Source organism: Nesoenas mayeri, assembly GCF_963082525.1.
Source record: "Nesoenas mayeri genome assembly, chromosome: 5".
NCBI classification, from domain to species: Eukaryota; Metazoa; Chordata; class Aves; order Columbiformes; family Columbidae; genus Nesoenas; species Nesoenas mayeri.
This window is the reverse complement of record NC_137548.1, coordinates 26065098-26085569: the sequence shown is the minus strand read 5'-3', so window position 1 is coordinate 26085569 and position 20472 is coordinate 26065098. Positions and strand designations below refer to the sequence as shown.

Here is a 20472-nt window from a genome sequence, read left to right as displayed (position 1 = left end):
GATAACATTTAATGATAAAAGTAGTTGCCTGTATATGTCTTCTGAGCAGTACTAGCATACAGAGTATTTTTGTTTTACCTGTAATACATAGTTTGCATGATGCTGCAAATTCATACATGGCTTTTACTGCTTGAAGGGTGCAGTTGTGGGCCAAGTGGCGTTCATTCAATTCTAGTCACATACTTTTTGTTTTATGCCTTCCAGTTTACCTTGCTCAGGCTTGCTTGTCAATTTGCATGGCAGTTCCCCTGTTTAACTACCATATTCTGGTTTTATTTTTAGTATAAGTGGCTGTTATATTCTTGTTACTCAACTTAGTTATTCCTTTCAGTACATTCACTGCTTTTAAATTGGTTGCCTGTTGTGCAACTTTAAGCAGCAATGTTCTTTTGACACTAAGACATTTTTTTTTGTACTGTACTGCATGCTTTGTCTTAACAGACATTTGCATCAGTTCAGTTTTGTTCTCACAATATGAATGCATGGTTTACTTAGTTAGTGTGTTGCAGTGGTAATTTATAATGAACTGGTGCTTAAGCGTGCTAATCCCTTTACTGCTGTAAAGTATTTTTGTGAAATGAGATTTTACTAGTGGGTATTTCCAAAATGTAACCTTGGAATCTACCTATCTTTTTAGTTAACCACAGTTGGTTACAAAGATACATACTAGTAGGTGTTGATGACATACAGCTGACTTCCGTTAGCAGGAAAGCTTTTTTAAAATAAAATCTTTGCTTTAAGAGATATGGGATAGAGTAGGAACAATAATAAAGTTTTGCAGGTCGCATGAATTTAAATATCTTTTTAAAAAGCTTTCTGGTTTTCCTTACCTCACTGACCTCTTACAGCTTGAAAAGACAAGTACAATTTCAGAAGCATGCGTACATATTGAGGAATGAATGTTCTCCTCTCCATCTATTCCCCAGTGTTTGTAGCTGTTACACAGATTGTCACTATTTTATATCCATTACTATTGTCACATCAGATTTTTAAACTGAGTAGATTATTAACTGTTGCTAAAGCAACTGCACAATAACATAGAAGTCTTATTTTCCAACTCTTGAGGTTTAACTGTCTTGTAGTCTGTCTCTGTTAAATCTTACTGATGGGCAAGTGGTTAAAATTCTGCTTAGGTATATATAATATGCATAACAGGCTCAAGTACTTTGATTTTGGTTGTAATAGACAATTATGCTAATCTGGTATTTCTCTTTTTAGCTTTTACAAGAAGCTGAAGGATGGGGTGAACGATTTAGTGAACTAAACGAACAGACCAAGATGTTTGAATCGTCCAAAGCAGATATAGAAGAAGTATTGAAAAATAAAGAGAGTCAAGTCAAGGTAGATTATGACAGCTAGCATTGAATCACATCATTCAGACTGATGCTAGTCACAATATGCCTTAAGCTGTTTAGAGTCTTTGTTTGCTGTCTTCATTCTCTAATGTCTTGTTTCCTGCTAAGCAAGAAAGGTTGCTTAGCACCACAATGGAGCAGTCTGATGGCCTTGGAAGCCAGCACTTAAATAAGGAAAAACTCTTTTCAGACTATTTGCGTTTTTATTTTTGTTTTTTTTAATTTGGAGCATGGGAGTTGGGAGTGTATTCTTACATGTGTGTACCTCATATACGCAAGCCCTGCTAAAAGCATGCATACCACTCCTGTTGACCTGTTATATATGTTTTATATATATATATATATATATATATGTTATAATAGAAAAAGTAATATTGGACATCTAGAATCCTGTATATGGACCTCACTTAATGTGCTAAGGGAACTAAATTAAGGATAGAAATCCTGGAAAAGTAATTGTAATGGTAACTACATGTTCATTGCTTGTATTTATTTTACTCTTTGTGTTTTGTGTGGGTTTTTTCTTAGTCGCTGACACAATACTTACTGAAGATGAAAGACTGGAGTTCAGCAATAAGTGAAGATGATGACACTGAAGATAATCACTGGGACATAGATATAAAGGGTGAGACAGAGAATGGAGAGCCCTTAGGTATGGTTTGTATAGCTTCCTATCTTAAATATTAATTTAGTAGATGTTTTAGAAGTACGAAACAACCAAACTTCTAGGAAAGTTGAAAGATTAGCTTGTAGAAATTGGATTTTCAAAACTCACCCAGTGTTATCCATGTCAGACAATTAACTGATGCTTGGACACCTCTGGAATAACAACCTGTGCTACTGTTTAGCAGTGGGTAGCTGTAGATAAAGCATATGTATTATCAGAGAGCAACATAAAGACTCAGTGCATGGTCTCTTGCAGAACAACTTTAGCCTATGTTAGTATTAAGCAGTGATTCTCAAACGTTTTTAGGTGGAAACCTTGCTTTCCATTCTTCTTGAAGCTCCTCCCAGCAGTTGCACTGTGGTCCTTAGAGCCTGATTTCTTCATCCTTGTCCTTATGCAGGTGGTACTTGTTGCAGGCAGTTTGGTAGCTCTGGAGTCAGATGGGTGTAGATGTGAGTGCCCTCAAAACTGTGGCACAGAAGAGCCTTTCTTCCTCTGTTTCCTTGCTGCAGCTTCTTTTTATGCTGATGTTGATTATGCCATAGGCCATGGCCCAGTAAGTGTTAGAGCGTGTATTCAGCATATCACTTTTAACATGACCATTCTGAGTCTGGTTGGCAAACAAAACACTAGAATATAGGCGTATCCCTCTTGCCACCTACCGTGGTATGTTGGGGCTTGCATTTTTAGATACATATGTTAAAAAAGTAGTAGTAACCTCTTCCGCAAACTTTTTTGTGCTTTACATGTGATATGTTACTCTATTCTGTCCATCAGATGATCAACAAAAACGAACTGTGAAGAAATTGATCTATGCTGCAAAGGTATGTGATTTTAAGAAACTTGTGGATGGAAGTGGGGTAAACTAGAGGCAATATATATATTTTTTTATGGTAAATTTAATTGCATATAGATATGAGCATCACTGAGTTCATAATCTTTTAATGTTTAATTAGATATTTTTGCATGCAAACAGTTTTTGGTAATCTTAAAATGCTTTTTTTTTTTTTTTTTTTTTACTTTTGTAGTTAAATGCTTGTTTAAAGACCCTGGAAACAGAACGAGATCAAATGTATTCAAAACTCTCTGATGAAAGTAAAGCTAAAGGAGAGCTTACAGGTAATTAAATGGTTTTTTTGCCTTTAAGATTAATAAGATGTTACTTTTGTAAAATGAGGTCATGGGCTGTAAGTATTACTTGCAGTAAAGACTTAATTAAGTTACATTAATAGCTCTACTTGATTTTTAAAATGCCTGTTTAAGTTCCTAAGCTGCTTTAAATACTTGAATTTTAGAAGGAGAGCAATCAAAGATGCTAAAGCACCATTTGCAAATTTTGTTGTACTCTTTTGAAATATTCTGTAGCTGTGAAGTTATAGAATCTTAAAATATTTGGGCAAAGTGATGTTAATATACAATACCTTCTTTATTTGTTTTTTGGACATGAAACAATGGAGTTTTAATCTAAATTTTTGGTAGCTTAATTGCAATTAGTTTGCAATAGTTGCAAGCTCAATACTTATCATAGAATCATAGAATAGCTTGAGTTGGAAGGCACCTTAAAGATCACCTAGTTCCAACCTCCCTGCTGTCACCAGGGACATGTTCCACTAGGCAAGGTTGCTTGAAGCCCCATCCAACCTGGCCACCTTAAAATCCGAAATACTGCATTTAGAGAATTCAACCTATAAAAGCATCTTACTCTGTTTTTTTCCTTTGTGTAGGACATACTGAATTATACCTTATGAAATGAAGCCACTGCCACTTTAATTCAAATTAAAGCCTGTAATTAGCTATTGCTTTCAGAGATAACAGCCAGCAGAGTAGCCATCACATTTGATTGTACTGTGCTTTGTTATTTGGGTAATGAAATGCTCTGTAAAACTCTATTTTTCATTTTTTTTATACTCCTTAAAACTGACTCTCTGTGCAAGTGTATTTTCAAAAGTGATTGCAACTCTGTCCCATAAAGATATTGAAGCTTACTTGAAGCTTGCTTTGTTTGTTGAAGAGAGTCGTAGGAGTAGTAAATAGAGAAGAAACATGACTGATTTAAATTTGGAAAGATAAGGTAGTTTGACAAATCTGAGTTGTACCTTCAGGTGACTCAGCAAGACCTTGTGTGGATAAATCTGCAAGAGTGCATGATGGTATTGATTTTACTCCTTTAGTAGAATAATTACAATAGGAGTCTTAAATGAAAATTTATATTGTAAATTACAAAACTGTATTGTTTTCAAAGAAGCTATACAATTTAGAGCAAAGGTGAGGTATGCGCTCAGCACTGCACTTTGTGACAGATAAATGGTATAGCTGCTGTTTTTCCAACAAAAGGAGCAGTACTGCTTCTCAATTTGTATAATTTATTGACATATATGAGCATATTATTAAATCAACATAGAATCAAAGGTTTTTACTGACTTGTAATATACTAAAATATTGCAAATACTTTGATTTTTTAAATTGTACATTGTCCCAATTTAATCATCTCTAAATTTGACAGAACGTATCGAAAACCTTCAAAGTCAGCAAGCTTCCTTGCAGTCTGAAAATGAACATTTTGAAAGTGAAGTTCAAAAGCTTCAGCAGAAACTTAAAGTAATGACTGAGCTTTATCAAGAAAATGAAATGAAACTACACAGGTGCCGGTTCCTCTTTTTATATTCAATGCTTACTGTTTGATTTGAATATAACTCTTTGATTCAGGGGGCTGAAAATTATTGACAATTTGAATATTGCTTTCCAGAGTTTTATGAATTGTAAAGACTGTTACATTACACTTTCATGTACATTTGTATCACAGTAATTTTATAGAAATTGTCTCCATGAAAGTAGGACTTTTCCACAAGCAAGTTCAGAAACAAAGATAAAACAACTATTAACAAATTTTTAATATGGGAAATGAAATGGGTAAAGTTGGAAAGCTGCTTTTTTTTTTTTATTATTTTTTAATTAGATTATGATGTAATACAGCTATCAAAGTTGATGAAAGGAAGATAATCAGTAGATGCTTTAACTGTGAGGTATATTTTATATAGTAAAGAGAGGTAGTAATGTCAGCAGAGGAGTGATGCTGTATATCAGGGGTTTCAGAAGCATTTTCACCGAGGGCCACATCAGCCTCGTGGTTGCCTTCAAAGGGCTGAATGTAATGTTAGGACTGTATAAATGTAGGAGTAGTAGGTGCATATGAAACTAAGCTTTGAGTTAAAACATAGCTAAGCTAACTATTATCAGTAAGCAACATAGAAACCCTGTGAATCAGGCTTTCATCACCAAGAAAGACAGAATATGAGGGCTATACTATCAGAGTCAAGATGATAATAGTAGAGATTCCGACTTACTGATTAAAATCAGAAATATGTTAAGGACTAGAAATAAATGTGATTGGTTTGGGGCACATAATAATGTTCAGAAGTGTGTGCGTGGATGGGGCAGGGAGGGAGCAGGGAGCATCATTTTAGGGCATGGTGGTAAAATTACAGTTTCACTAGCCAGAAATTATTTCTTCAAGGAGTAGACGTAATCTTAAAGGTAGCAAGAGAAGCAGCACAAGTCTTGATCCTGTACTGAGCAGCATGCTGGACCTTTTTGAAGTATTACTTTCAATAATCTGCTCTGTCTTATATGTATGTAGATATAGACATTTGGCGTCTAACGTAGATGCAACAAAAGCTAGAAATCCACTACATCAACATTAAAAAAGAGCCGGGGGGGCAGGGGGAGAGTAGGAAGGAACCTATTAAAAAGAAGCTATGATGGGCAGTCAAAAAGGAAAAATGTTTGCAGACTATGTGGATGATATTTTTAAAATACCACACTGAAGCTCAGGAAATGTAGAAAAGCCAAAAAGGAGTGGGGATGAGATAGCAGAATAAAAGAGGCTGTTAGTATTAAAGGCATCATTTTAAAAGCTAAGTGTGTTCAAACAAGGGCAATAGAAAATGTTCAAAAGGCCCATGATTTAGATAGGCCTGTTGTTCATGGGGAAGATGACCGTTTTATCCATTCAGGGCTGTGCACAGCAGTCTCTGCGTGTGTTCTGCAGAATTAATTTGTGCGTAGTCTGTGGTCTGGAATATAGGTTTTCTCATCTGTAGTGTCCGATAAGGTGTAAAGAAAGAGGGACCTGCAAATAAATTTTTAATAGCTAATAACCTTTTTCTTCTTAAGAGAATTATGTTAAAATGTAAAAAAGTACCAGAACAAATCAGTGGAAGTCAGCGTAGTTTGGTTTTTAATGTGATTTGATTTGATTTCTGGCTGCATTTTTTTGCCCCCACCTCCCTCTGTACCTGCCCCCCCCCACCACCCCAGCCCATAGAAATATTCTTTGGGAATATGGATTTTCTTCCAGATTCCTTTTAGGAATAGTGGTAATCTAATTGTTTCATATAGACCAGTTACTTAACTGGAAAAAACAAACAAACAAACAATAAACAACAATATGAGTACAAACCTGTTCTATTTCTGCTATTTCGTATGTTGCCTCTACAACTCTTTATCTGCATAAATATCATGTATTCATCATGCCTAAATAATTGGACGAGTTTTTCTTGACAGACCAACTACAAAATTGTTGATTTGAAACAGAATTAACCATAGTTTTTGGATTTCCTTAAAGGAAGCTGACAGTAGAAGAGAGAGAACGCCTACAGAAAGAAGAAAAGCTTTCTAAAGTAGATGAAAAAATTAATCATGCTGCTGAAGAACTAAACAGCTACAGGTAATTACAGATTTTAGTTACTGTAATCACTTGTTCCTAAGTGAACAAAAGGCAATAGAGAATTAATAGAAACACCAGTGTAAGTGAATGTCTTTTCTTCCAGTTTCTTTGTTTTGTGTGTATGTTACATGCCGCTTTGGGTGTAATAATACATACTAAGGGAGTTTCTGCTTTCTTAAAGTGTTTAGGTATGGAAGATCACTAGCAACTTTTCTTCCATTTGAATGCTAATTGTATTGACATGTTAGCTTTAGTGGAATGGTAGAAGTGGATCTCTAATCTAGTTCCTTTACTGAACAGAGATAAAAATATGAAGTTAGGAGAATACTGAGAAATAAATGCAATGTTCAGTTTTCCTGTAGGTCCTAACGTATTTATGTTGTATAATTATTGTATTTCAGTATCTCAAAGCTTGTCAAATAGTACTGTTGTTTAAAAATTCTTTAGTAACATACTGTGATATGGGAATATTTTCTGTGATTGTTTTTTAATTACTTTGCTATGTTTTGTGTTACACCAACTCAGTACCTCTGGTTTATTCCTGTGGTTTCTCAAACTATGGCATAATTATTCAATCTGTAATGTGTATTTGCCATCTTCCTTCAATGTTTATGGGATAATTGACCCTCACTGAATGACACTGACCAACAGTGCTTCCTGAAGGGTTAATTAGATTAATTCTTCTCTAGAATGTAAAGTTCTTGTAGACACTCTTCAGTATTCGTACGGGAAGATGGAATTCACCCTTCTTGATTTACTCTGGAATGTGAACATTGTAGACATCTTAAAGAGAATGTTAATATTGCAAATGGAGTATAATTAAACAATGAGAGTGTCTTTGGGCCACCTCCTGAGAGAATGGGGAACCTGGCAAGGTTGTGCACGGGGCAGCTGGCAGCAAAGATGGCATTGTACTTCCTGCGGTCTTGAAATTTTAGTCCAAGTGACTGTGCCTCGGGACTGACTGCAGTAGCATGTGGCAGCATGATGCTCCAGCCATGTTGGTACATCTGCTGAGCTGGGTGAGGCTGCTTACTAGGGTGTATGTGGAAATATAACACAGACCACTGAAAAGCTGGGGAGGTGTTGCTTATGTGGGTTCTGTTCTTTTGTTTACATTCCTGTTTACACTAATCTGGGCCCTAGAATTTCTACTGCTACTACAATTTTTCTGTGTCTCCTGGGCCTAGGTGACAATACTGTCTTTTGGATTAAAAAAAAAAAGAAATCTGAGTACACCTTGTGTTTACTATGTTTAAAGTTACTTTCCTCCATATTTTATTACAATGTCATAAATCCTAATTTTGTTATAGACAGCGAGCAAAAGATCTTGAAGAAGAGCTAGAAAGAACCATTCGTTCTTACCAGAATCAGGTATGTGCTTTGTGTTACTTAGATCTGTGCCAAGTAGGAGGGATGTTATTGCAGCTGAAGTACCACTTTCAGCCAGGTTGTGGTACTCCATTTGGCTTCGTTTTGTTGGGTGGTTCCTTGCCTCTTTTTTTTTATTTCTTCCCCTTCTTAGTGCCCTCTGGTTTTGACTGATACAATTTCATAGTAGAAATCACCAAATAACCTTATGAAAAAGTTAAAATTTAAGTTTAGACGTTTAATTATAAATTATTCACACATAAAATTTATTAATAAGAGCTTATACTCAATCTTAAGTTTTATTTTTTAGATGAATAATGATCTGATGAATCTTGCTTCCACAGATTACTTCACATGAGAAAAAAGCTCATGATAACTGGGTAAGTTCCAAATACTGAATTTTCTGAACTTTGTGCATCTTCCTTTTCTGTTACTTGAATAGCTTGCTTTATCACCTTTTTGTTTCTTACTAAAAACGTAAGCAAAATTAACTTAAACCTGTCACATTCAAACATACAGATTTCTTGCAGAAATACACAAAAGCATGTTAAAAATACTTTTACCATAAAAATAGTTGGAATAATTAAGCTGGATGTGTACAAGCACAGTAGAAAGATAGGAGAATATTATTTGCTATAGCAATAAATCTGCTGGATAACATGTTACCATTTAATAAATATGTGACATTTTGCTAATAATAAAAGCTTTTGGCCTTGTTTCAATGCCATTTTAAGATTTTCCATGGATGTTATTCACTTCTTTTATCTACTAATGGAAGACGTTATGTCCTGTGAGAACAATCTGTTCCATTGACAGCTTCCTAAGAATGTTGCTACAAAATCCATTTTTACCTTTTTTTTCCCCAAACGGGAAACTTTAAAATATCTCCTGACTAATACATTCTTCAGTTTTGCAGAGTGGTCTGTATTAAGAGAGAATCCTGTTAAAAGTTGTGGTGCTTCATGGTCATATTTTTACAATCTTTAACTCTGTGATTTTAAAATAAAACTTCCTATATAAGATTTGAGACTCTAAATCTTGTACCTATTCTTTAGATACTTCAAAGCAGCTACAGCCAAAGAATTTCATTTCTGCTGTTCTAAGCAGGAAAGCCATATCTTTTCTCTAAAAATTTGGGTAGTAGAGCTGCTGATTTCCTTTGGTGATGTATGTGAGGCTCTGTTTCATATGCTTTGTACACTAGGCATGAATATACAGTCCACACACTTCAGATAGGAAAATAATGTCTTGGACCTAGGACCTGTCCCATTTACAAAGCATTTAATTAATAAACAGCAATATCTAAGCATTTAACTTTTGTCTCTCCCTAAAGCTGACAGCCCGAGCAGCTGAAAGACACCTCAGTGATATAAAAAAAGAAAATGCACATAACAGACAAAAGTAAGTGCAGTCCTGATCTAAACAAATGCAATTTGACATATATGTTTTGGATTTATGCAGTTTGGTGTTTTCTAGACCTATGTTAAACAATCGTGGTGCAAACAGGGCAGAGAGAGCACAGTGTTCCGTTGGAGTTCTAAAAGAAAGGGAGTCATTTGAATGCTCCTTTAATGATAATGTGCAAGAAAGTAAGAACTTAAGAATTATGTGAAGTATCGAAATATTTCAGGAAAGAAACAGAATGTAGCACTGGAACTCAAAGGTTTTGGGGGTGTTGTGTTGGGGTTGTTGTTGGGGTTGGTGTTGTTTTGGGGGTGTTTTGTTGTTGGTTGGTTGGTTTTGTTTTTTAATAAGTGTGTATCAACCAGGTGTTGTATTTACCTGGTGATTTTACCGCTTATCTCAGAAGTTAATACTGAGCTAACAGGTCAGGTGGTGGTGGTTGAGAGGAACCTTTAGGTATGAAGTTAACTAGTATTTGGAATGTAGTTTAGAGTACTCACGAGAGTAACATCATGCTAGGAATTGTGACATCTAACATGCCACTTCTGCTTCTGAATTGCAGTTTAAATACAGCAACATAGAGAAATGCTTTCAGGAATTCTTAAGTTCATAGTTCTGTTACATCCTTTGTCTTTTTTCTTTTTCTTTGAGGAATAAAATACCCTTTAAGTAGAAAGCCTAGCAATAAACAGTGCAATCCAGTAAAACTTCTGCAGTTCTTGGTTATTTACTACTTCTATTGTTGTTTATTTGCAGATTAACTGAAGCAGAATTTAAACTTGACCTTTTAGAAAAAGATCCTTATGCTCTTGATGTTCCAGTTAGACCATTTGGCAGAGGTACAGTATTGAATTGTAAAATAAAGCCTAATTGTTTTGGTTTATGGTTTGTTTCCCAAGACCACAAATATGTAATTGTTTGGAAACTATCTTGGCCATGTGTATGTACAAATAACAGTCATTAAAAAAAATAATTGGGTCATAAGTGATTCTAGGTCATGTTGAGTATTCTGTTGAAACTAAGAGCGTTTGTAGTATTGATGAGAGTAGACTGGGAATATGATACACATTGTAATTAGAGCACCATTTTTATTTCACTTATACAATTTAGTTTTAAACTTCACCTGAGAAGTTAATTACTTTATACAGTTTGCTAAACTGAATATTGTGAACTTGAGTATTTTGTTTTAACTGTTCCAGAGCATTCCCCATATGGACCCTCACCAATGGGCCGGCCTTCATCTGAAACAAGAGCTTTTCTTTCCCCTCCAACTTTATTGGAGGGTCCTTTAAGGCTTTCACCTCTGCTTCCAGGTGGAGGAGGAGGAAGAGGTACAATTCTTAAATTTGAAAACATATCTGTTCTGGATTTCTCTCTCCTCTACTATAAACCTGTCACTCCTTTTCTTCTTGCTGGTGACAAAAAGTATTAAGCCAACCGATTCAATATAAACAGTTAATCAGACAAACTCTTCCTGTTTTTCAATTTGCTTCTAAAGCTGTCTAATGTGTAACAGTACAATGGAAGATTTAATTGGTACGAGTGGGTTGGCCAGTGGATTCATTTTAGAAGCATACATTGAGAAAAGTGAAAAGCCAAACTTAGTCTTGGTTTACTTCTTGGAAAAGTGGGGTTCTGCTGTTAGAAATTTATGATTTCAAAGTAAACAAGAGTCAATTAGGTTTCTGAAGAAAGAATACTGCCGCTTCCATCTCAGTGGTCTACAGTTGGCGAGAGGAGAGGGTACCTGTGTTGTCAATAACATGAGACAGTTTTGTTGAGGGTCATGATACTAGGAAGTTACTGATTGGATAAATTGTTTTCCTCTCTTTGTTCTAAATTTGAGGCTGTCATATGTGGAAACAGTTTCTTCCCTAGTGATAAAAGGGACCAGGAAGGATGTGTCTTAAGGAGTCAAATGCGGAGATTGATGCTTAAGTGCAAAGCAAGCTGTGATGCTGTGAATTGTAAGGGAAGAAAACCACTATTCCTTTATATTTTTGATATTGATGGAAATAGTGTAGATAAATACTAGAGTGGAGTTCAGTATCTGTTACAGGTAATAAAGAAGCTATAATTTAATTTACTACTACTGTTACACCCATTGAAACCTGTACTTATTTCATGGGAAATATGTCTAAATGCCTTTCCTATAGGGATTTCACTAATCAGCATTGATTTTTTTAAAAGACCAGCATGGACTATTTATTTACTTTAGTTCTTTGTAAAAAGCATATCCAGTACATATGAAAGTTGATTCATTTTCTAAGTCAGAAAAAGGTTTGAGATTGAATGTTCAACTCTAGCTATACAACACACAAGCAAAATCATAGTTGACAATTTATTTGTATAGAGACAGTAAGTAATGAAACTGAGCCATCCAGTGTATCTTCAAATTGCAGGTTACCTTCTGCTGGTGAGGAAGAGTAAAAACTGGATTTCAGGATGCAGGATTAACAAGAAAAGAGACTGTGCAAAGGCAGCACTAATGTAACTTGAGCAGATTAAACAAATGATGTGTTTAAATAATGCCAGCTATTTACAGTGCTCATCTCATTTTGCACAAGATGCAAAATGGCTTCAAATTTTAGAGAATTAGAGGAAGATACCAGAATTCACTATTTCTGTCATTTTTCAGACAAAATCTATTTTAAAGGAAACTTGCAACCTACAATCACTGATTCTCAGTTTCTCTTGCACTTGGTTATGTGTTTACCTGGTCTTCTCCTATTTTTTTTTTTTTCTTGAATAAAGAGTTAGAACCAGAAGAGTGAATGTAATGTGGATATTTTCTCATTATGCGGATATTAATTTTCAGTGTGCTGATTTTTAGTTTGATTAGCAGCAGGTTTTTTAGCACTGAGAAGACTTGTCATGAGGCCACTAGTTTCTCTGATTCAAATGAACCAAAACTCTTAAAATTATTATTTAAAAAAAAGTGCAGGTACTCTAGATAACACTCTTGTTGAACTAAGTTTTTTTTCATTCCAAAGAAACCTTTTAAACACTTCTATTAAACATAACTGGCCATCCGAAAACAGCTGGAAAGTCCTGTGGAGCCATGCGTCTCTCAAATCTTGACAGTGTTGGCGTTCCATGATTCATGCTACTATTTTCAGACTCGATGAAGAAAGCCATAATAGAGGATTTAAAGTACCTGGGTAAACAGCTGTCTGATTTCTTCGATTAGGATCCAGAGGACCAACTGCCATGTATGAAGCTGGTAATGAAAGAGGAGAACTGAGTTCTGACAGATTAACTGATCCCCACAGACCACCATCAGATACTGGGTCCCTGTCCCCGCCTTGGGATAGAGAACGCAGGATAATTCTGCCTCCACCAGGTATAATACTCTGCTTACCTACTGTATCTGTGGAAAAATGGGGTTACTGACTTGCAGTGTATATATTTAAGTATTTTTTGCTTAAAAATACGAAGTTTTCTTGGAATGCATGTGCAATTGCACAGGAAAGGGTTTTTTTAATAGTAGGCTTTTTCCCCTTCTTGAAGGGTGCAGTTCACTTGCACTTCTGTGCCATCTTTTAAATGTATATTGTTACTAACAGTGTACAATCAACTGTTTGATTTTATCATTTTACTGGAGGTCTGTTCAGTGCATCAAAAGACCTGTCTGGGCTGGATGATTAATAAGAGATCTGAGGAAGTAAAAAGCTTTAATGGCACGTTAGCCGTAAATAAAAGCTAGCAAATGTTGAAAAATACTATTTTATTTTATTTTTTTAATTTTACATTAATAGTACAGGAGTACCATGGTACAATCCTCCTGTTGGGTACATATTTTCATGTTGATACTGCCTCTGATATTTAACAACAACAAAATCGGTCTTCACTCTTACTTCAGCTAAACATCTGTATTTCACATTGTCACTCAAGGAAGACAGAGATAATTTGAGAGGATACTACTGATATTACTAAAGTAAGCAATATGGGGGGAAGGACAACCTTCCTGTGTACCTGTAACAAAGAAGCAAAAATGCTACAAGTTTAAAAAAAAAGTTAAAAGTTAAGTGAAGTATACACATTAAAGTACCTCAATTATTAGATGCAGCAAGCAATGTTGTTGTTGCTATGCATCTATGTGAAAGCCTGATGATAAAGTCTGCTCAGGATGCGGTTTCTCGTTTGCCAGATCTGATCTGTTGACAAGACACTGCAGAGAGTTTGAGTTTCCTTGACCTGCACTGTGTTCTTACCTCATCTTTGCACTTGGATCTCCCTGATACAGTTTGTCTTATACCTGTGTGATTGATTGCTAGATCTGATGCAAGGAATTGGTAGAAACACATTACAGCACTATGAAACATAACAGCAAACAGCATTCTCATCTAAGAATGGCTTAAAATGTATAGTACCTTATTTTGCCCTTGACCTTCACTGCTGTGCTGAACCCTTGAGTCCCCACTGTTTATAATGTAGGCAATCATAACTTTCAAAATTCTACTGTATGTTGAACTGAAAATCAATGAACTTTTGTCTTCTGCAGATCCTTAGAAATGTAAGCTGTAGTACATACTTGGTGGAATTCCTATGTTTGGATTTTTTTAAGATGAGTAGTCAGTTTGGATATTTACAAGAGCATGAGATACCCAGATAATAACTCATCTCCAGTTGTATGGAATGGGGGGAATAAATGTTCGCTGACCTGATTTCTTCAATGTTAGGTGAGCCTTACACTGATCCAGTTCTTCCTCCTCGAAGACAAGAAAGATTTTTCCCTAATCCTCCAAATACTGGGAGACTTTCTGGACCAGCAGAACTACGAACTTACAACATGCAGTCTTTTGATAAAACAGGTGAGAATTGCTTCCATGATACTGTTAAATGGAGATTCATGGTGTATGTTGACTATATTTAGTAAGCTGTGGTAAGAGGACAACTTTATAGCTACCATGGCCCTGATGTTCCATTGTGTCAAAACCTTTTAACATCTGCTGGCCTTGGTTCAGTCTTTCCCTGTTACCAACAGTAGCAGTCTCTTCTGTTGGGATGGGACTCAGAGAATGGGAGGCATAAGTTTTGTTTTGTTTTTTGTTCACCTTCACTTTTCTGTGTGTTAACCATTCAGGATTGGCCTCGAGTCTGTTTTGGCATGACAGTGTTAAAGTATCACAAACCCTCATGTGCATTTCCATGCCACATTTGATGAAGTTAGAAAGAGCTGGGGTCAGTAAGACTGAAAGAATAATGGAAAAATTTCAAATGTCCACTGGTTTTCTGTACTGAACTTGAAGGTCCTGAGGTCTCCTTCTTGAAACTGTTTACCATACTTGCAGTTGCACCCAACTTAATCACACGTTTTACCAACCCAAGTGCTACTTGTTTTAAATTGGCCAATTATGTAAATTCTGGTTAATGATACTTAGCAACAGCCAGAAACTCAGCAGCAAGTTTTGGTGATTTGAACCGTATCACTGGAACAGTTTAAGAGATAAAGCCTTAGCACTTATTAAACAGTTTTCATCCTTATTTAATGCCTAGTAAGTCACATGCGTCTTACTCATCAGCTAGCCTGAAGCCATTAAACTGCCAACAGAACTTTGCCACCCAGTATTCAGTTACTGATATTATTAGTAGTAATGTACCATCTTTGCCCAATTTCTGGCAATAAGAGGGAGAACCTTTAACTTGCTGTCACAGTTTGGGAACTGGGAATGCTGAATTCTGTTTCAGGTTGAACATTCAGGTTTTACAGGGAATTGTTCTCTACTGGAAGGCAGTTCTGTTTCTGTACAGCCGCTCACTTTCTTACCCTCTTTCCCAAGCCTCCCCGTGTTTCACTTCTGCTTCCTAATACTTTGTGTTCCACTGTGGTCTTTCTTTTAGCACCTGGATGGTGACTGAAGGGCAGGAGTCTTTGAACTCATTGCATCCATTTTTACCCTTTTCTTCAACAGCTGGCAAGCAACAATGTTAAAAAAAATATATATAAATAAAATTAAAATCTGTATTCACTTCTTGGGCAGTTCAAAACCTACTTAATGGAAACAGGGTTTTGCTACATAATCTTGCTGCCAGCATTTAGCAGGTCATTAAGCATATGTGAATGGTGCTTTATTAGGGGCATTTAATTTCAGTAGACTTGGGTGAGTATTTGTAAAAATAGCAAAAAAGTCCAACAAAAGTAAAAAACAAACCAAAACGAAACCAAAACCCCCAAAGAAACAAACAAAAAACACCAACAAAAACCCAAACGTCCAACACACCACCTGACTTCAGAACAGCGATGTCGCACAGTACTGAAATCCAGGCTCCAACTTTGCAGTTGGAACTTACCAAAGAAACAAAGTATTAGCAGGAGAGGAAGACAGAACTGCTACAGTAATGTTAAGATGTATCACTAGGAAATTGTGCTTGTAACTTCTTAAAAAAAAAAGGGGGGGAGGGGAACTAAAATGAAAGGAAAAGCCTTATTTGGATACAAGAAACTTTGGTAAAAGCTGCAACCTTGTAATTCACATGTAACTTGTACAGAAATTGGAGAAGATACTCCGCATAGCTTTGTGTTCCTGGTTGTCTTTCAATCTGCCCCCAGAACAGTTGCTTGGTACAGCAGTATTTGTTTTTTCTTGCCTATATATCCTGATTTCAGAAAACGTACTGAAATCAGTGGTGGAGAGAAGGAGGTCAGCACTAAATGGCTTGTTTAACTTTTGCATACAGATGGACAAACACCTTCAGAAAATAGCCCACAAACAGAACCAAGTGGAAATGGGATGAAAGATCACTCTAACCTTACTGTAAGTAGCTAAACAGAAATTTTATTTAAAGAAGCTTTAATTTTCTGCAAAATTTTTAGGAAAATTTGTCTCTAGTATGTTGATTATGTTATATTGCATTGTGAAGTCCAAATTATAAAATTGTGTGCCTTTAACACAGCACTTAACTGTCTTGTGAATTAGTTTTGATGCATGACTAATACAATACCTGCTAAAAATTAATTACAACCCAAAAGATGAAACTGTGGTCAGTGCACAGAGACATCCTTGCTCAGGATTATGCCTCAGCTAAGGCAAAGCCATGAGCCCGTGTGCCTGTCTACATCAAAGTGGGCCTGATGGGATCAGAGATGTTCCTGCTCCATATCCCTTTCCCTAAGCTGACTTCCCTGTTTTTGTTGTGTTGCAGAACTCACTACCTGATCAGCCATTGGCTTCTGAAAGCGAAGCTGTCACTTCAGGGTTTGGTCCTCCACCCTTCCCTCCAGTCAGACCGCCCATGATGCCAGTGGATCCCAGAGCACCTTTCATGAGACGAGGTCCCCCTTTTCCTCCCCCTCCTCCTGCTGGCGTGTACGGACCACGTGAATGTTTTCCAGTACGAGACTTTGGGCTTCCCCGCCCTCCACTGCCAAGTACGTAGCACTTGCCAGCATTTACTTCAAGCTAAGTTGATGAACACGTGTGCTTTGTGCAGGTAGTGAGTTATCACACTGGGTGAATACTTAAATCTTTTATTTGCACGTACTGCTTCTCAGTTCAGGTAACTCTGATGAAGGTTAATTGCATTGAACACTTTGGCTTCTACACAGTTGCTTATATTGATAATGCTTTTACAAATGCTAGCTTTGGCTGGAAAATACACATACACACTTCAGCATTTAAAGAGTTATTTTTAGGGTGGGAAAGCAAGTAGATGCTTACCTTAATCCTTTTCCTCCTATGAGGTTGCATCATATGTAAATCTTAAAGCTTCATCCTTTAGCTTTGAGGTATGCTAGTATCCATACAAAAGCATGTATTTGGGACATCATTAATTGTTAATTGTTTTTCCTTGGAGTTTGCATTAGTGGAGCAAGATGTGTCAGACTGAAGGGCTGCTTCTGCCTCTCACTGTTCTCTGATTAACCTGTGCAGAGCTAGAGTTATTTTCTGGAGTATTTGTCAGGTGTGGGAGCCAAGTGCTGCCACCACAGAGCAGAGGTGATGGTGGCAGCAGCAGCCCATTAACAGACATTGGCTGCTGCTGTGAGCCTGGTGCAGGTAACCACTGAAAAAAGTGCTTGATGTGTCCTCCCCTTCTGAGCATGTTTGTCTCTTTGGAACAGAACATTTACTGTGGTCTGCTTTGTGACATCTATTGAGTTAGGCTGTTGCTGAGCAGCAAGGTCCATGGGGTAGCAGGACATAGGTGTTTGCTGTTACAACTGACACTAACTGGAATACTCCGCTTCTCTCACAGTAAGAAATCCATTTCCGATGAGGTCTTACCCTCACTATCCACCTCAACGACCTGGATTTTTGCCTCCACCACCACATCCTGAAAATAGAGTTGAGCCACCTCAGTCAAATCCATCAGCTGTAGAACAACCAGAACCACCACAGGAGACTTGACAGTCATTTGAGCAACGTGCCAAACTGTTTCTGTACTTTCCTAATGGCATTTTCCTTACATTAAGTAACCATTGTTACTTAGGTATACATAAACTCCTTTGCTCAAATTGAAGCTTAATAGAAAATTCTCAGGATAGTATTTTGTAAATAAAGAATGAAATAACTATGAATATTGTGAATAAGTGATTTCCATTGTACAATAGTAATTTTAAATTAAGTATTTCTAACTTGAGTAATCTCTTCAGAGGTGTATAAAGTTAAATCATGTGAACCATATTTTAAAATCCCAGCTGCTTTGTCCTTGTTTAGCTGTACAGGGAATCTCTGCATGCCAAAAGTGATGCTTGCTGCTTTTTGAATAGAATGTGAAAACAAAACTGTTAATAAACATCTCCTGAAATTGAATGCACTGTCACTGTTAACATGGTACTACAGAAGCAGCTCAAGTGAAGAGGAATTAATAATGTTCCCTACTACAAACATACTACATTAATGACCATACAGGAAAGCTTTACAAAGGGGAGGAGGGGAGGTAGCATTTTCCAGAAAGTTTTTATGGTTTTTTAATAACATGGGAGGATGGAGTCCTGGCTATGTGATGATGCTTCAGCACTACCAGACCTTTGCCTTTGAAGATGAAATGGCTGCAGCAAACTAATATTAGGGGTTCTTTTACTCTCTCAAGATGAATTTAGTTTTTTAGTCTTCAGATTTTAACCCTGGCATTTGGGAAGCTGGGAGGGACAAAAATATCACTCTTACTTTGGAGAGCACTCCAGGATTTCTCAACAAAATGGCCACATAGGATGGGGCAGGGGGTTTCTCTAAGCACACTTGTCCTAATAGATAATACAGATAATTAAAACTGCAAAGCAAGGTAGAATTTCTTGCTTGCCTACACTAAGCACAGAAGCAAGTATACCACATACACATCACAAAAAAGCAGCAAAACGGTCAAGAACATGGCAGCAAACATTTTAAAACAAAAAAAAAAAAGTAGCAAACTGCAGCATCAGTAATTTTGTGCATTAGGTGTGTTATCTTGTCCACCTGAGGTTGCTGTTTGCTTCTTCCCTTGCAGTGACAGACACCACACCAGGCACAGGGCACTTCCCTGCAGCTTGTCTGTGACACGCTGCCTCTGGACTAGACCCCAGCTCTATTTTTACTGACTATTGTACAACTTAAAGACGACTGCTAGAGGCTGTTGGCTGTTCTGTCAGTTTAGCTTCAACTTGAACCTCGTGTCCTGACTCCCAATGCTGCCAGCTGTGATGGATGCTTTACGATAAAGAAGGAAACCGCTTTTAGCAAGGCCCACGTGCAGTCCCGCTGCCATTTCCCCATTCTCTGCACACACACACACAGTTTCAGCCTTGAATATGAATACAGCCACCACATCCCATAATTAGCAGTTACCAAAAAAAAAAATCTCCTGCCTACTTTTTTTGTATTTGCTTAGGTGAAGTGTGCCAAGGGAGGGCTTTTTCTTTTGCAGCTCAGTCCTCCTGCTCCCACTGTTATTTCCACACAGGCTTAGTTCAGTGGCAGAATTCTTCCATGGCTTCTTCCTAACATTTCTTTTTTCTCCTTTCTACTTCTAGTTTAGTTCTCAAATGCCTTTGGATAAACCTTTCTACTTGAACTATTAAATGACAAATTGTGACAACAGACATTTTAAAGCATTATCCATGTTAAATTGTTTTAACTGCTATTTGGCTTAATCCAGCTGCTGCACCATTTTTAGCCAATTATTTATTTTCTGAAGGCTCTAAGCTTGCCTGAAAGACTTCACCAGGATGCTAAAATGAATTATTTGGTTTTACCCTTGCCATCAATGCTAGGGACAGCCAGAGCTGCCAGCTTACCCCTGTACATAGAACCAGTGGATCATACAGGGGTCTTTAGTTTGATAACACTGCCACTGTAAGAACCCCTTTTTTCCTTCCAACTCAGCTTAACAGTTGCAAACTACTTATGAATGTAAAACTCTACTTTTTGAACAGGTACCGTATTCTCTCTGTGTGGCTTAAATATTTGTTCTAGCTTTTACCTGAGTTAACGGCAAAAAACCAGTTATTCCTCCACCAAAACAATATACTCTGTGCCCACAATGATACCGAAAGCTGCAGGCAAAACAAAACTTAGCTGCACTAAGGTGATGCAGGACAATCATGGATTCGATCACCCCACAGAGAGAATGGAATAATTTCAGACTTGGAAGACCCTGTTACCCCAAAGAAGTTGAATCCCTACATCTTGGTATCACTAGTTCAGATTGTTGCTAAAAATACAAACACCAAACCCAACTTTCATTCATTTCTAGGACAACAGAACAATCAGAAGAGCATTTCTCCACACTGCTCAAGGTCTGGGTTTCACTGCACACTCACACCTTACTGGACTCCCTATACTTGTAAAGTCAGAAAGGTTATAGCAGCCTGTATGTATTAAGCACATTGACTTGGTTCCTGGAACATAAGCCACACCCAGTGATGAGACTTCAAATTGTGACAAAATCCAACGTGGAGCACGAACAACAGCCACCCACAGACACAGCCTGTTCTGAACGCTGCGCTGCGGCTGCAGCAACTGAAA

The 20472-nt window shown here is 37.1% G+C and overlaps 1 protein-coding gene across 2 annotated transcripts in view; it reads left to right on the top strand.

The window, feature by feature from the left end:
- MIA2 (MIA SH3 domain ER export factor 2) overlaps positions 1 to 18273 on the top strand; it is a gene marked incomplete at its 5' end in the record, with an annotated part of 37484 nt that extends 19211 nt beyond the window's left edge. For both annotated transcript variants that reach the window (XM_080345788.1, XM_080345789.1), the window contains 16 exons: positions 1219 to 1341; positions 1884 to 2007; positions 2800 to 2846; positions 3051 to 3141; positions 4526 to 4664; positions 6647 to 6748; positions 8062 to 8122; positions 8464 to 8499; positions 9453 to 9520; positions 10280 to 10362; positions 10723 to 10854; positions 12714 to 12866; positions 14206 to 14337; positions 16205 to 16281; positions 16670 to 16895; positions 17723 to 18273. In XM_080345788.1, the coding sequence (XP_080201914.1) occupies positions 1219 to 1341; positions 1884 to 2007; positions 2800 to 2846; positions 3051 to 3141; positions 4526 to 4664; positions 6647 to 6748; positions 8062 to 8122; positions 8464 to 8499; positions 9453 to 9520; positions 10280 to 10362; positions 10723 to 10854; positions 12714 to 12866; positions 14206 to 14337; positions 16205 to 16281; positions 16670 to 16895; positions 17723 to 17874 (1746 nt within the window). In that variant the 3' untranslated portion in view covers positions 17875 to 18273. The remainder of the gene's footprint in view (positions 1 to 1218; positions 1342 to 1883; positions 2008 to 2799; positions 2847 to 3050; positions 3142 to 4525; positions 4665 to 6646; positions 6749 to 8061; positions 8123 to 8463; positions 8500 to 9452; positions 9521 to 10279; positions 10363 to 10722; positions 10855 to 12713; positions 12867 to 14205; positions 14338 to 16204; positions 16282 to 16669; positions 16896 to 17722) is intronic.
- Positions 18274 to 20472: the final 2199 nt, after the last annotated feature.